Genomic DNA, 13,593 nt, shown 5'->3' with positions numbered 1-13,593 from the left:
CCAATGCTCTGGAACACAGGGTCCAGCTCTCAGAGAGAAGCATTATAGGCAAAACCTTGTTCTTCGTACCGAGGCCTGGGTACCGTCCACATCGGCTATGAAGCACCTTGGACGGATCCGGATTCTATGGAGGCTTTTTAAATCCAGCATGGATCCCTCCAGTGGAGCTCCTCAGAGCACATGTTCACTCGTGACCAACACCTTAGACACTGGTGAAAAAACTGAGGTGCTCCCAGTATGGGAGGGGTTATATAGGGAGGGAACTTCCTGTTCTTATTGATTACACCAGTGTCCAGCACCTGAAGGTGGAATATAACCCACATAGTAATGATTTAGACTCTGTGTCCCGTGATGTACGATAAAGAAAAAACTGTTTTTGCCCAGGAAGTCATCCGGAAAGCCCCAATAGGAATGCTTTGGGTATGTAGTAAGGTTAGCATGGGGCCTGTGCCTGGGGGGGGGCACTCTGAATGCAGAAGGCCAACCATGACATGGCCAAACATCGGCCCGGTGCTGGTGGCCCACAGCAAATTGCATCCCAGACGTTCCCAAAGGTCAGGGCTCCCCAACAAAAAGAGGCTCAACAGGCAGAACAACTGGCTCTGAGAGAGCATTTAAAACCAAGATAGAGAAACACCCCCATGTTATTGGGGAACCATAAGATATCGCAGTAAACCAATCTGCTGCAATAAGGCAATAGCATTTAGATCCATAGATTTGCAAGGGTTGAATGCAGAACTGCAAGGTAGTGCGAAGACATGGGCAAGCAAAGGGACAAAAAATCAGGAAGCTATAGCCTTTGGAGCCATGTCAGGACCCAGGCATCAAAATGCTGATGACTAGCAGTTTGCAAGCACTAACAGATGTTCATCCACTGAAAACAGCAAGGGCATTCTTGCAAGCTAAAGGGGACAGTGAGCCGGCCTATGAAATATAGAGGTCCAGGATTCATGATTCAAGTAGAATCCTGGTGCAAGTCTGTCACTGAAGGTAGCGAAGACCTGGGAAAAATGCATCCCAGGGCCACATCTGGCCCGCAATGCCGCCCCTGTCAGCATGCTTCTCTGAGCCTGTCAGCTATCTCACCAAGGAAACTAGCAGGCTGAGACAGGCTTTTTAACACATTTCCATTTGGAAAGAAAAAGAGCCTGAGAAGCTGATTGGTAAAGTTGGACGCTCTGTTCTGTCTGGAAGACATTGCCTAGACCTGCTGATGCTCTCCAGCCACTCTGCTACCAGGCCAAGATCTTCCTATGTTAGCGTCTGCACGCTACAAACACCAGGACCTTTACCTTAGTTCAGTCCTCCTTCACTTACCTCATCCTTCGATTTTCCCTTTAAATGTCCTTATATCTTCTGAGAAATCCTCACTTCCTGTTCTTCTGTCTATAACTCCACACAGTAATGCAAGGCTTTCTCCCTGGTGTGGAGTGTCATGCTCGCCCCCTACCTTGAGGGGGGAGGGGGCAAGCAATAGTGTCAGGACACCAACTAACACAGCTCCTATATCTCCAACGTAGAGAATGTCCTGACTGTCCTAATCGCCTCCTCCCCCCTCAAGGGAGGGGGGCGAACACAACATTCCACACCAGGGAGAAAGCCTTGCATTACTGTGTGGATTTGAAGGCAGAACAGGAAGTGAGGATTTCTCAGAAGAAATAAGGACATTTAAAAGCAAAATTGAAGGATGAGGTAAGTGAAGGAGGCCTGCACTAAGGTAAAGGAAGCTATTTAGGGAATATTTTTTTTACCTTTACAACCCCTTTAACCCTATAACATAGCATTACTGTGCTCCAATCCCGTGCATTGCACACAGTCGTGGCATGGCCCCACTGAACTTAAATGGCAAGTTTGAAGAGTGGTTTTGCTTGTCAAAGTCTGCAGCCCAAGCTAAAAATTCAGCGGTCATGGAATGTGAACAGTCCAGTCCGGCAGTTATTTTACAGTTTCAGTGCCTGGCTTCGGGGAGAAAATCTTCAACTTGGTTGCCCGTTTTGGTCACCCCTTCCAATCTAAGCAAGACCAACTTCATGAGCAGTTTTGCCTATTGTTCCTAGCGCCAGTTGTTTGTTTTCTATAGGTTTACGTACTTGTGGCCCATTTCTAGGTCCTAAATTGATATTCAGTAAAATTCCGTTCGGCACTCCACAACAGTGCCAGTTTCTCATGTGGCTGGCCCTTTGAGAACATTATTGCCCACCTCTAGAGGCAAACGTCTTTTAGGTAAGCAGGGTTAAAAAGGAGATTATTAGGCTCCACAGGGTACACCAGAAGTAGCATGTGCATCAGGGGTTCAAAGGCTCAGTGCCCAAAGAATCCCAGGTAGGAACACTTTGCAATATAACTGAAAAGGCTCTCCCAAAGCCTTGGAGCTAAGGCAGCCACCTGCAACACTTCCGAATAACTACTGACTGACAAAAATGTAATACTTCATGTCATATAGCATCACCGTAGACAGTGATTCAGTGGCTACTGAGATAGCAGATATGCCTGCTACAGGGAATTGAGCTATGCTCATGGTCACCCTGCATTATAGCCTATAACGCATGTATAACAGTGAATTCCCAATTTAATAAAAATAGGGAGCCATACCTGGTTGAGACTTACAAAGGGGACAGCATCCCTGTCAGTGATGGAACCTGAAAGGAATCAATGCAGATTGCCCTGAGGGAAAGGACTTGGCAACTATATTTTTTCCAGAAAGTAGAGTTCCCCAATCCTCTCAGTTTCTCAGAGAAGGGTATCCAGACCCCCAGAAACCCAAGAGATCATTCAGAGTAATTTGCAGAAGGCACCAAGGATGCTGCTAAAACCAGGATGGGAGGAAGGGCCCCAGAAATGAATAACTACACCCTGGAGTAAAGAACAGCACTGGAGCCAAACAGCATTCAGAAATCCATCCCACCACAAGACTGGTCAGCATTCCAAGAATACATTTTCCTCCTAAAAATCTATTTTGACAATAGCTTTCTAAAGTTTTTTTCCCCTACTTAAGTTCAAAATAATAAAGATTATGAGAGAATAAAATGGCACTCAAAAATGTGCATTGTGGGACAACCTCTCAACGTGCTGCTACCCACAGATGTTCTATACTCTGAAATTTCTGAGACTTTCATAAACACCAAGATATACAACCCTCACTAGTTGATAGTGAGCAACACCCTGGGGCTGATTGATAAAAAGGTGCAAAACTGGAGAAAAGGTCACCAATTTATTCTCTAGGGCCTCTGCTTTAAAAAGATTAAAGAGAGTGTGTGTGTGTGTGTATATATATATCATATCAACCCAATTTTTTGCTTTCTTGTGCTCTAGCCGACCCATATCCACACCAGTTTAATCACTACAATACTAGACACTTTCAACTCCTCCCTGGCCAGGCCAATTTTCAGCTTTCACAAATAGAGCTTTCTTTTGGTGGAATTTAATCACCATTGGGTATTTGTTCCTTATTTGCTAACATTTTTCTTAGTTTCTGTGCAAATAAGTAAATTTTTCTCCTTCACTGATGAGCGCGGATGAGGAGGCACTGATGATTAGTGCAAATAATGTGCTGACAGGCTTGGCGGTTAACAATCCTTTCATCACAGACACAGCATGTGAGGAAAGAATTGCAGATAACCAGCAAGTCTGTTTACATGTGATCAGACACAGCTGATTAAATGGTAAAGGGCCGATTGGCCCTTTACAGCAATCTGTGAGCAGAGGTGTATAGAGGACACAGTGTGCCGAATGGAGGCAGGGAGTTCTGGGAGGATGTCCATGGATGCCCTCCCAGAACTGGACGACCGCACTGTAGCTGTCTTTTGCTATAGCGATGTCAGGAAATAGTCAAATCATCTGAGCAAACTTTAACGACCATACTTACTTCAAAACTGGATAAATATTTTGAACTGACAGCTTCAATAAGACAAATCTCTTCATTGATCAGCTTTACAACGCTGTTGTATGTGTTTTTTATAATTTCCTGTTCTTTTTGATTGGGTTCCTGCATTTAATAAAAAAAATAAGGAATATTTAAAGTGTTACTAAACCCACAACAGTAAAATCAGTTTGTATATGCAGTAATGCATGCTTCTTATACTCACGGTGGAAACAAAAGGATTAAAGTGATACTATGAGTTCACATATATTTTTTTTAAATAACAAAAATGTCATACTTACCTTCACTGTGCAGTTCGTTTTGCACAGAGTGGCCCCGATCCTCCTGTTCTAGGGTCCCATGGCGGCTCTCGCGGATCCTCCCCGCAATAGATAACCCCCTCTGGGAAGCGCTCTCCTGAGGGGGTTACCTTGAGGGCACGCTCCTGTGTCATACACTCGTCGTCCGTAGCCACCAAGTGTATGACTCGGCCCCTGTGGGCGTGTCATTGGATTTCATTGACAATAACGCGCCAATGGCTGCGCTGCTATCAATCTATCCAATGAAGAGCCAAGAAGCCATGGGAAGAGCGACACAGGATCGTGCCCACGGACACTGCAAGGTGTTTTTTCAGCTTAATGCATAAGTGAAAAAACACAAGGGTTTACAACCCCTTTGAACCTCTGCATTGTGTAAAAGCTGTGTGATCCAGTCTCTGCGATTCTCTTCTTCTTTAACCAACTCCAACTCATCTAGAAAGCATTTGGAGTCAGACTGCACCTTCTCAGTTTGCAGTGTATTGCTAGAGAGTTTATTTCTTCTTTGGAGTGTGCATGTGATCAGCACAAGGAAAATCAGCACTTTTCAGAATTAAAACTCCTCCTACAAGCTTTAAGCAGAGACTAATGCAGGTCACAAAATTGCTTTATATTGCCAATGAGAAAAAGGTAGTTAGCAGTTTATATTTACTAAAGCTATTGTATTTCCATGTTCTGTGGGAGACAAGAATATAGTGAATGCAGGTTCTGAGTTTAGTAACTCTAAGTAGTACACACACACACACACACACACACACAAGCTGTATGTACTAACCTTGAGGGAGACTTCCAGCTCCTTTGAAACATTAGTGTCCACCTTTTCTATTATGCTGTCAATACACTCCACATTGTCAGAAGAGACCAGGGATTCAGTTGGGGCCAAATCAAACAGCTGAAGCAAAAAGGGATGACCAAACAACAAAATATATAATAGATGTCAGATTAGAACAGTGACACATAGGTATGACCTGTATACTCAAATGGCTGAAAGAACACACATTTATTAGTATTATGAACTGGCAGTTGTCATTCTTCAGTCAGTCATATTCCATGACATAGACAATGGTTAAAGCGGTTCTCCACCCTAAAGTGAAGTCCTGCTGATCGGAACCCTCCCCCCTCCGGTGTCACATTTGACACCTTTCAGGGGGGTGCAGATACCTGTCTAAAGACAGGTATTTGCACCCACTTCCGGCCCGGCATTCACGGGCAAAAGACGGGCATTGCGTCACATCCCGTCGCCCCCCCTGTTGTGTGCTGGGAACACTCGGCTCCCAGCACACAGCGGGAGCCAATCGGCGGGCGCGGCGCAACTCGCGCATGCGCCGTAGGGAACCGGGCAGTGAAGCCACAGCGCTTCACTTCCTGGTTCCCTCAGCGTGGATGGAGGGGGGAGCAGCAGGGTGACGAGCGATCGCTCGTCATCTGCTGCGGACGCCGCTGGACTCCAGGACAGGTAAGTGTCCCAATATTAAAAGTCAGCAGCTGCAGTATTTGTAGCTGCTGGCTTTTAATATTTTTTTTGGGCGGAACATCCGCTTTAAGTGCCACCTGTAACCACTTCAGCTCTCACACCGGTTTACCCCCTATGGACCAGACCAAATGTTCACGTCTGCAATGTGTCTGTTCATGAATCTACAGATGAAACTCGAAAAATTTGAATATTGTGCAAAAGTTCATTTATTTCACTAATGCAACTTAACCACTTGAGGACCGCCTCCTGCACATATACGTCGGCAGAATGGCACGGCTGGGCACAAGCATGTACCTGTACGTCCTCTAAGTCCCCAGCCGCGGGCACGTGCCCGCCACCCGATCGCCGCTGGAGTCACGCGATCGGTCCCCGGAGCTGAAGAACGGGGAGAGCTGTGTGTAAACACAGCTTCCTCGTTCTTCACTGTGGCGCTGTCATTGATCGTGTGTTCCCTGATATAGGGAAACACAATCAATGACGTCACACGTCCAGCCCCGTCCCCCTACAGTTAGAAACACATATGAAGTCACACACAACCCCTTCAGCGCCCCCTAGTGGTTAACTCCAAAACCGTAATTGTCCTTTTCACAGTAAATAATGCATTTATATAGCATTTTTTGCTGTGAAAATGACAATAGTCCAAAAAATGTGTCAAAATTGTCCAATGTGTCCGCTATAATGTTGGTCACGAAAAAAAATCGCTGATCGCCGCCATTAGTAGTAAAAAAAAAAATAATAAAAATGCAATAAAACTATCCCCTATTTTGTAAACACTATAAATTTTGCGCAAACCAACGCTTATTGCGATTTTTTTTACCAAAAATAGGTAGAAGAATACGTATCGGCCTAAACTGAGGAAAAAAATAGTTTTTTTATATATTTTTGGGGGATACTTATTATAGCAAAAAGGAAAAAATATAGAATTTTTTCAAAACTGTCGCTCTATTTTTGTTTATAGCGCAAAAAATAAAAACCGCAGAGGTGATGAAATGCTACCACAAGAAAGCTCTATTTGTGGGAAAAAAAGGACGCCAATTTTGTTTGGGAGCGACGTCGCACGACCGCGCAATTGTCAGTTAAAGCGACGCAGTGCTGAATCGCAAAAACTGACCAGGTCCGTTACCTGCATTTTGGTCTGGGTCCTAAGTGGTTAAAAGGTTAAACTAATATATGAGATAGACTCATTACATGCAAAGCAAGATAGTTCAAGCGGTGATTTGTTATAATTGTGATGATTATGGCTTACAGCTCATGAAAACCCCAAATCCACAATCTCAGAAAATTAGAATATTGTGAACAGGTGCAATATTCTAGGCTCAAAGTGTCCCACTCTAATCAGCTAATTAAGCCATAACACCAGTCAAAGGGTTCCTGAGCCCTTAAATGGTCTCTCAGTCTGATTCAGTAGGAATCACAATCATCGGAAAGACTGCTGACCTGACAGTTGTGCAGAAAACCATCATTGACACCTTCCATGAGGAGGGAAAGCTTCAACAGGTAACTGCAAAAGAATTTGGATGTTCCCAAAGTGCTGTATCAAAGCACATTAATGCAGACAAGCTCTATGGGGATGCTGACTTAATTTTCCAGTAGGACTTGGCATCTGTCCCCACTGATTTTTTAGATATCGCGGTATTTGCGCAAATGTTTATCAAACCAATATATTAGCAAAAAATACACTAAAATCATTGACAGATAAAAATAGGGCTGTCCCGATACCGAGCATTTGCGCGAGTACTTGTACTCGCACAAATGCTCCCGATGGCTTACCTGATACCTGTTCGGCGGGAAGAGTCTGTGGCTGGAGAGGGCGGGCAGAGTCGGTGGCGGAGAGCAAGTCCTCACCTGCAGTGGAACTTTGTATGCCGACAGGGGTGTAGGGCGCAGCCGCATCAGAATTGGTGCCCGGAGCTGTCACATTGTGTCTGTGCCGCCAGTGGCTGAACATCACTACGCCCATCTTGGCACACCGTGCACTCGGCTGCAGTAAGCCAGCAGCGGACATCTTGTTACACCCAAGCCCATATAGTTAGGGCTGGGTGTAACAAGACGTCTGCTGCTGCTTACTGCAGCCGAATGCACGGTGTGCCAAGATGGGCGTCGCAGCATAGTTTTTGTTTTTAAATAAATACTTTACTCGTGTAATTGTTTGCAGCATTTCAGTGCCAGCCACCTGTCAGTGCCCATAAGTGCCATCTATCAGTGACATCTATCAGTGGCCATAAGTGTCGCCTATCAGTTCCCACCAGTTCCAGCCACCAGTCAGTGTCACCTATCAGTCCCCATCTGTCAAACTGTCACATGACATTTAAAAAAAAGCATCGGTAAATGGTATCGGCAAGTAATTGAAAAAAGTGGTATCGGAACAACCCTAGATAAAAACACAGCAAATTTTACAAAATTCCTACCAAATATAAAAGCTTAACCTGTATGGAGTTAATAAACAAAATATTTGTAAATTTTAAATTACGCCTTTTTGCAAAATGGTAAAATCTAACGTACCCAAAAATATCTAAAACAATCTGGAGATTTAAATTTTTCACATACAGCTTTCAGAATTTGAAAAGACCTCTCAAACGAGACATTTTCTAAAAAGCACATGGCCGGTAGAATAAAAAAAAAATGCTACAGATTTTTTGGACCCCACAATAATTGCGCAAATGTTCATCATATAGCTATTTTCACAAAAAAATACACAAAAATTAATATTGCACATAAACACAATGCAACTTACAAAATCCCTGCTAAATTAGTACTAAAGCCTTGTTCACATGTGGCATACTAAAGTGTACGCCCATGGAGGGCCATGTTTATCCACAAAGGGATGCACAAGAGAACTCATTTATGTCAACTGAGATGCAATGGCTACACAGGCATATCTGCTGTTCCCAATCTGACATCTCTGTGGGTGTGGGTACATGACCCCGAATGCAGACAGTGTGAGCTCAAGGACATGCATTCAGACTTACATGGGTGGAAAATTGGGAGCAACGGCTCTGTTGGTGCAGTTTCAACATCCCAAATTACATCAATGGGACAACCTGCACAGAGATACATGCAACACCTGTGTATTCCTGTAAAGGTACGATGTGTATGCCCCGTTTGAATAAGGCCTTAGGCCTCTTTCACACAAGCACAACGATCGGCACTGCCTGTCTTTTAGGCGGGCCCAATTGGACCACCCATTGTTCTCTATGGAGAGGCTGATGCAAATGGACATGTGTTCGTTTACACCCGCCTGCATCTGATCCAGTCCACTAAAAACCAACAGATGGGGATTCCATTCCCCATCCATCTAGCAGATAGGATCGGATGGCATCTGATGGAAATGGACAGGTGGTCCATTTCCACCCATCTGTCCCATAGAGAATGGGCATCAGCGGAGCGGACATGGACATGTCATCCGCCTGCTCAGTGGGGATCAGCAGACAGATCCCCTGCTGAGCAGGCAAATCTGCTTTTTCAGAGTCTGCTTCATGTGAAAGGGGTCTTACCAGGAGTGGCCGGTCCATTAGGGGCACTGCTCCCCTGCACGGCGTCAGACTCATACGATTGTTATGATTTTTTTTTTTTTTTTTCAAGCCACATGTATAGAACCTGACGCTCTGACTGGCTTGAAAAAGGTTGGGCTTCGAGCGCACAGCATTGCACCCCAAACCAACCCACTTGTGACAATAGCGAATTAATATTCGCTATTGTCTTCCGGTTTCTCCTCCTGGCCAATCAGGGCGAACCGGTTTGGCCAGGAGAAGCTGAGGTACCTGTGGAGGGGAGAGTGCAGGCAACCGTCACTGTGGAGGGGTGAGTGCAGAAGGACCTGAAGGTCTTACTATGTTTGCTTTTTTTCATTTACTTTTTAATTTTTTTTTACAGTCAGACTTTTTGTGGGGGGGAGGGCGACTAAAGCACCTGAAAAAAGGCTCATCTGCAATCCCAGTGTGAAAGCCCGAGTGCTTTCACAATGGGGTACTGCACTCGCAGGACATCAAAAAAAGTCCTGCAAGCAGCTTCTTTGAGGCGCTTTAAGAGTTGTGTATACACTATTCCTAAAGCGCCCCTGCACATTGAGATCAATGGGCAGCGCTGTCAAGGCGCCTACAATGCACCTCGGCAGCGGCGCTTTTAACCCTTTATTCGGCCACTAGCGGGGGGTAGCCCCGCTAGCGCCCTAAAGGTGCTGCGAAAAATACGGTAAAGCACTGCTAAAACCAGCGTCGATTTACCGCAGACGCTCGGGCACTGCCAGTGTGAAAGGTTGTTTTTTGCCATTTTTTAACCTGCCTGGCGGTATTCCCGAGCGTGACTCGGGGTGGGTTTTTTAGGCTGCGATCGGTATCCCCGAGTCACGCTCGGGGTAGACATGCAGAGCCTGCAGCGTGTGCTGGCTTACCTTGTCCTGGATCCAGCGATGCCATCGCTCTGTGTGAGCGAGCGGGACCTCGCTCGATTCACACAGCGTCCTCCTGTGCCGCCGATCTCCGTTCCCTGCGACGTTACGACGCACGGGAGCGGAGATCGGCGCCAAATTCAAAAAAGTAAACAAACACATTACATACAGTATACTGTAATCTTATAGATTACAGTACTGTCCCTAGTGGTACACACCCCCCTTGTCCCTACAGTACACACCCCCCTTGTCCCTAGTGGTCTGCCCAGTGCCCTACATCTTCTTTTATATAATAAAAACTGTTTTCTCCCTGCAAACTGTAGATTGTCCATAGCAACCAAAAGTGTCCCTTTATGTCAAAAATGGTTTTAGATCAGCTAAAAAACAGCGATAATAAATTATAATCACTTGCAGAATTGTGCGATAGCGATTTGTGGGGAAATTCGTCATAAAAAAAAAAAATAATAATAATGACAGCGACAAATTTGCAACTGAGAAAATGTCAGTGATTTTGATTTGATTACATTATTGAATAATTTTTATTAGAATTATATTATAATTTGTTATAATTATTTATTATATTATAATTTTGTTTTTAAAAAAATGTCATACCCGGGATGCCCATTAGATTCTTGTTTGGTCAGATTTAAGTGAGTTATTCCTAAGAATTACAGGCCTACAGTATTAAATGCCAAATTTCCTTGCAAATAATTGTACCACTTTTGGTACGTAATTCCAGACAGAATCATACCGCCAGGGAGGTTAAAGTGATTTCATTTGGGGGGGGGGGGGTTGTCGTGGGTGAGATTTCAGAGGTCCAAACAGACCCCAATATCTTTTTTTTTTTTTGAGACAGAGAAGGACTGAAGATGGTCCCTTTTCTTTGTATCGCTTTACTTGAACGAATGAGTATCTGTATTCCGGAAAATGACAGTCTGATATATTGTATCACTCGCGGTTACAATATATCAGACACGCACCACTCTCCCCCCCCCCCCCCCCCCGATCCACACAGCCCAGGAGATCTGTGCAGGAAGAAGATGCAAGCGGAGGGAGGGGAAGGAGAGATGCCGCTAGAAGCAGCCATGAATTGGGGGTGCGGGAGCAATCTGACTGGCGGGGGGACACATCTGAAGCAGGAGTGAGTGGAAGAGGAGGGATGCTGGCTTATGATTATACAGGTTAATCTACTGAAAATAATGGGTTTAGTAGTAAAAGAAGGGCATGTCCTGGTTAATTAAGACTTAATTCCTTGTGCACACAAACATTCTTCTGTATCAGGTGCAGCTCTCTCACTCATAGATCATTGGTGTGACAGGGAACGGAGTAGACAAGACTCAATGTAATTGGCTGTACTTCTGTTTTGGTTTACAAATGTTACACTGAATGCTCACTGTAATTGGCTGTCACAGTGATCATTCAATAAGGAAGGCTTCTGACTGGCTCCCAATTGTAGTATTTGGAGTTCATCTTTCTACAGATGCTAGGTCTCATGGAGCTGTGCACTGGAGGGAGAATAGGAGGCAAGAAACTGCATGCAGTCTCCTGAGCCTACAGGAGATGCCTTTTGTACAGAAGAGGGGGGTTTATCGGCGTGTGCAACACGCCAAAGGTAGGCAACTAGTTAATCATGCTATACAATATTTAGAGGGAGACTTTTCCAGTTTACGCATCATCACCTACATGTTTAACTTATGCTGCACAGTAGTAGTCATTCCAAGATTTTAATATCCCTTCATAACCAGCATAAGGCTCCATGCACACAGGACATTCAAAAAAGTCGTTCTGAACGTCGGATTGCTGGCAGGAAACTGCTGCTTTGAAAAACGTGATATTATAAGTGTTTTGCATTGCCGTCAATGCATGTTAATCGGCGCTAGCTTTTAGCCATGTTTCTCTGCCCCTATTCACAATCAATGGTTCCCTATGTGAGCCCATTGATTTGAATACAAGTGGCACCAGAAGTCGGATCATGATCCGACTTGCGGTACAACGTGTGCGCTGAGGATGAAGGGGAACCCCGCTAAAATAAAAAAAACGGTGTGGGGTTCGCCTCGGACGATACCAGACCCTGATGGGCTGGTATGGATTTTAAGGGGAACCCTCCGAAAAAACGCCATGGGGGGGTCACCGCAAAATCCATACCAGACCCTTACCCGAGCACGCAGCCTGGCCGGTCAGGAAAACGAGCGAGCGCCCCCCACCCCAAAGCACCTTATCCCCATGTTGATGAGCACAAGGGCCTCTTCCCAACAACCCTGGCCATTGGTTGTCGGGGTCTGCAAGCGGGGGCTTATCGGAATCTGGGAGCCCCTTTAATAAGGGGGCCCCCAGATTCTGGCCCCCCCCACCCTATGTGAATGAGTATGGGGTACCCTTACCCATTCACCTGGAAAAGAATCAAAGTTACTTACCGGTAACGTTTTTTCCAAAAGTCTTTTAGGACAGCACACTAGAGACTTTTGCTCCTCCCTTCCCAGGAAACACTGCCTTCATCAGGGTTTTAAGCCACACATCCCCAACAGTCCTTCAGTTTTTCCACAAGAACCTCCGGCTAATCTATGGAGACATAAGAACACATCATACCAACCTTCAAAACTCCTGATGTTCTCACGTCCTAGTGGCAGAAATATTTGGGTGGGTACCTGTGCTGTCCTGAAAGACTCTTGAAAAAAACGTTACCGGTAAGTAACTTTGATTTTCCCTCTTTCGTCTTTCAGGACAACACACTTGAGGATAAGAGAGCATATACCCAGCCCACTGTGCTTGCGACTTTGCCATGGCCCTAGTGGAATGTGCCCTTATACCTTCCAGGACCTCCATCCCCTGTATTATATAAGACTGACCAGGGCCGCCATCAGGAATTATGGGGCCCCTTACACAGCTTCAGGCATGGGCCCCCTGGAGCAGAGAACCGGGGGCTGCCACAAATTGAGAAGGGGGGGGGGGGGGGGGGGCTTTACAAAAAAAGAGAAAAAATAAATAAATTACATTTTTTATATATATATATATATATATATATATATATATATATATATATATATATATATATATATATTTTTAAAGGGGGTGGTTGCCATCTGGGGATAGATATATATATATATAGATATATATATACACACACACACACATATATACACATACATACATACATAAACATATACATACAAATTATTATTTTTTTATAAAAATAAATTACAAAAAAAAGGGGGGTTGCCATCCGGGACCTTTAATAAAAACAAATATATATATAAAAAAAAAAAAAAAAACACATTTATAAAAAAAAAAGGGGGGAGTTTCCATCCAGGGCCTTGAAAAAAAAATTATATATATATATATATATATATATATATATATCTCAAAAGTAAAAAAATAAACAAGAGGGGGGTTGCCATCCGTGGCCCTGGGGACCTCTGGGCCCTTTAATGTGTGTGTATATATATATGTGTATATATATATATATATATATATATATATATATATATACACACATATATATATACACACATATATATATATATATATATACACACACATATACACACACACATACATA

At 44.3% G+C, this 13,593-nt stretch overlaps 1 protein-coding gene across 5 annotated transcripts in view; it reads right to left on the bottom strand.

Moving 5' to 3' along the window:
- The window catches only part of STK31 (serine/threonine kinase 31), a 369,252-nt gene that overhangs the window by 75,084 nt on the left and 280,575 nt on the right, over positions 1–13,593 (bottom strand). For all 5 annotated transcript variants that reach the window (XM_040352870.1, XM_040352874.1, XM_040352872.1 and 2 more), the window contains 2 exons: positions 4,952–5,068; positions 3,866–3,985 (listed from right to left, as the gene is read on the bottom strand). In XM_040352870.1, the coding sequence (XP_040208804.1) occupies positions 3,866–3,985; positions 4,952–5,068 (237 nt within the window). The remainder of the gene's footprint in view (positions 1–3,865; positions 3,986–4,951; positions 5,069–13,593) is intronic.

The sequence above is a fragment of the Rana temporaria genome, chromosome 5 (assembly GCF_905171775.1).
Source record: "Rana temporaria chromosome 5, aRanTem1.1, whole genome shotgun sequence".
NCBI classification, from domain to species: domain Eukaryota; kingdom Metazoa; phylum Chordata; class Amphibia; order Anura; family Ranidae; genus Rana; species Rana temporaria.
The sequence above is the reverse complement of the archived record's forward strand: the minus strand, read 5'-3'. Positions and strand labels throughout refer to the sequence as shown.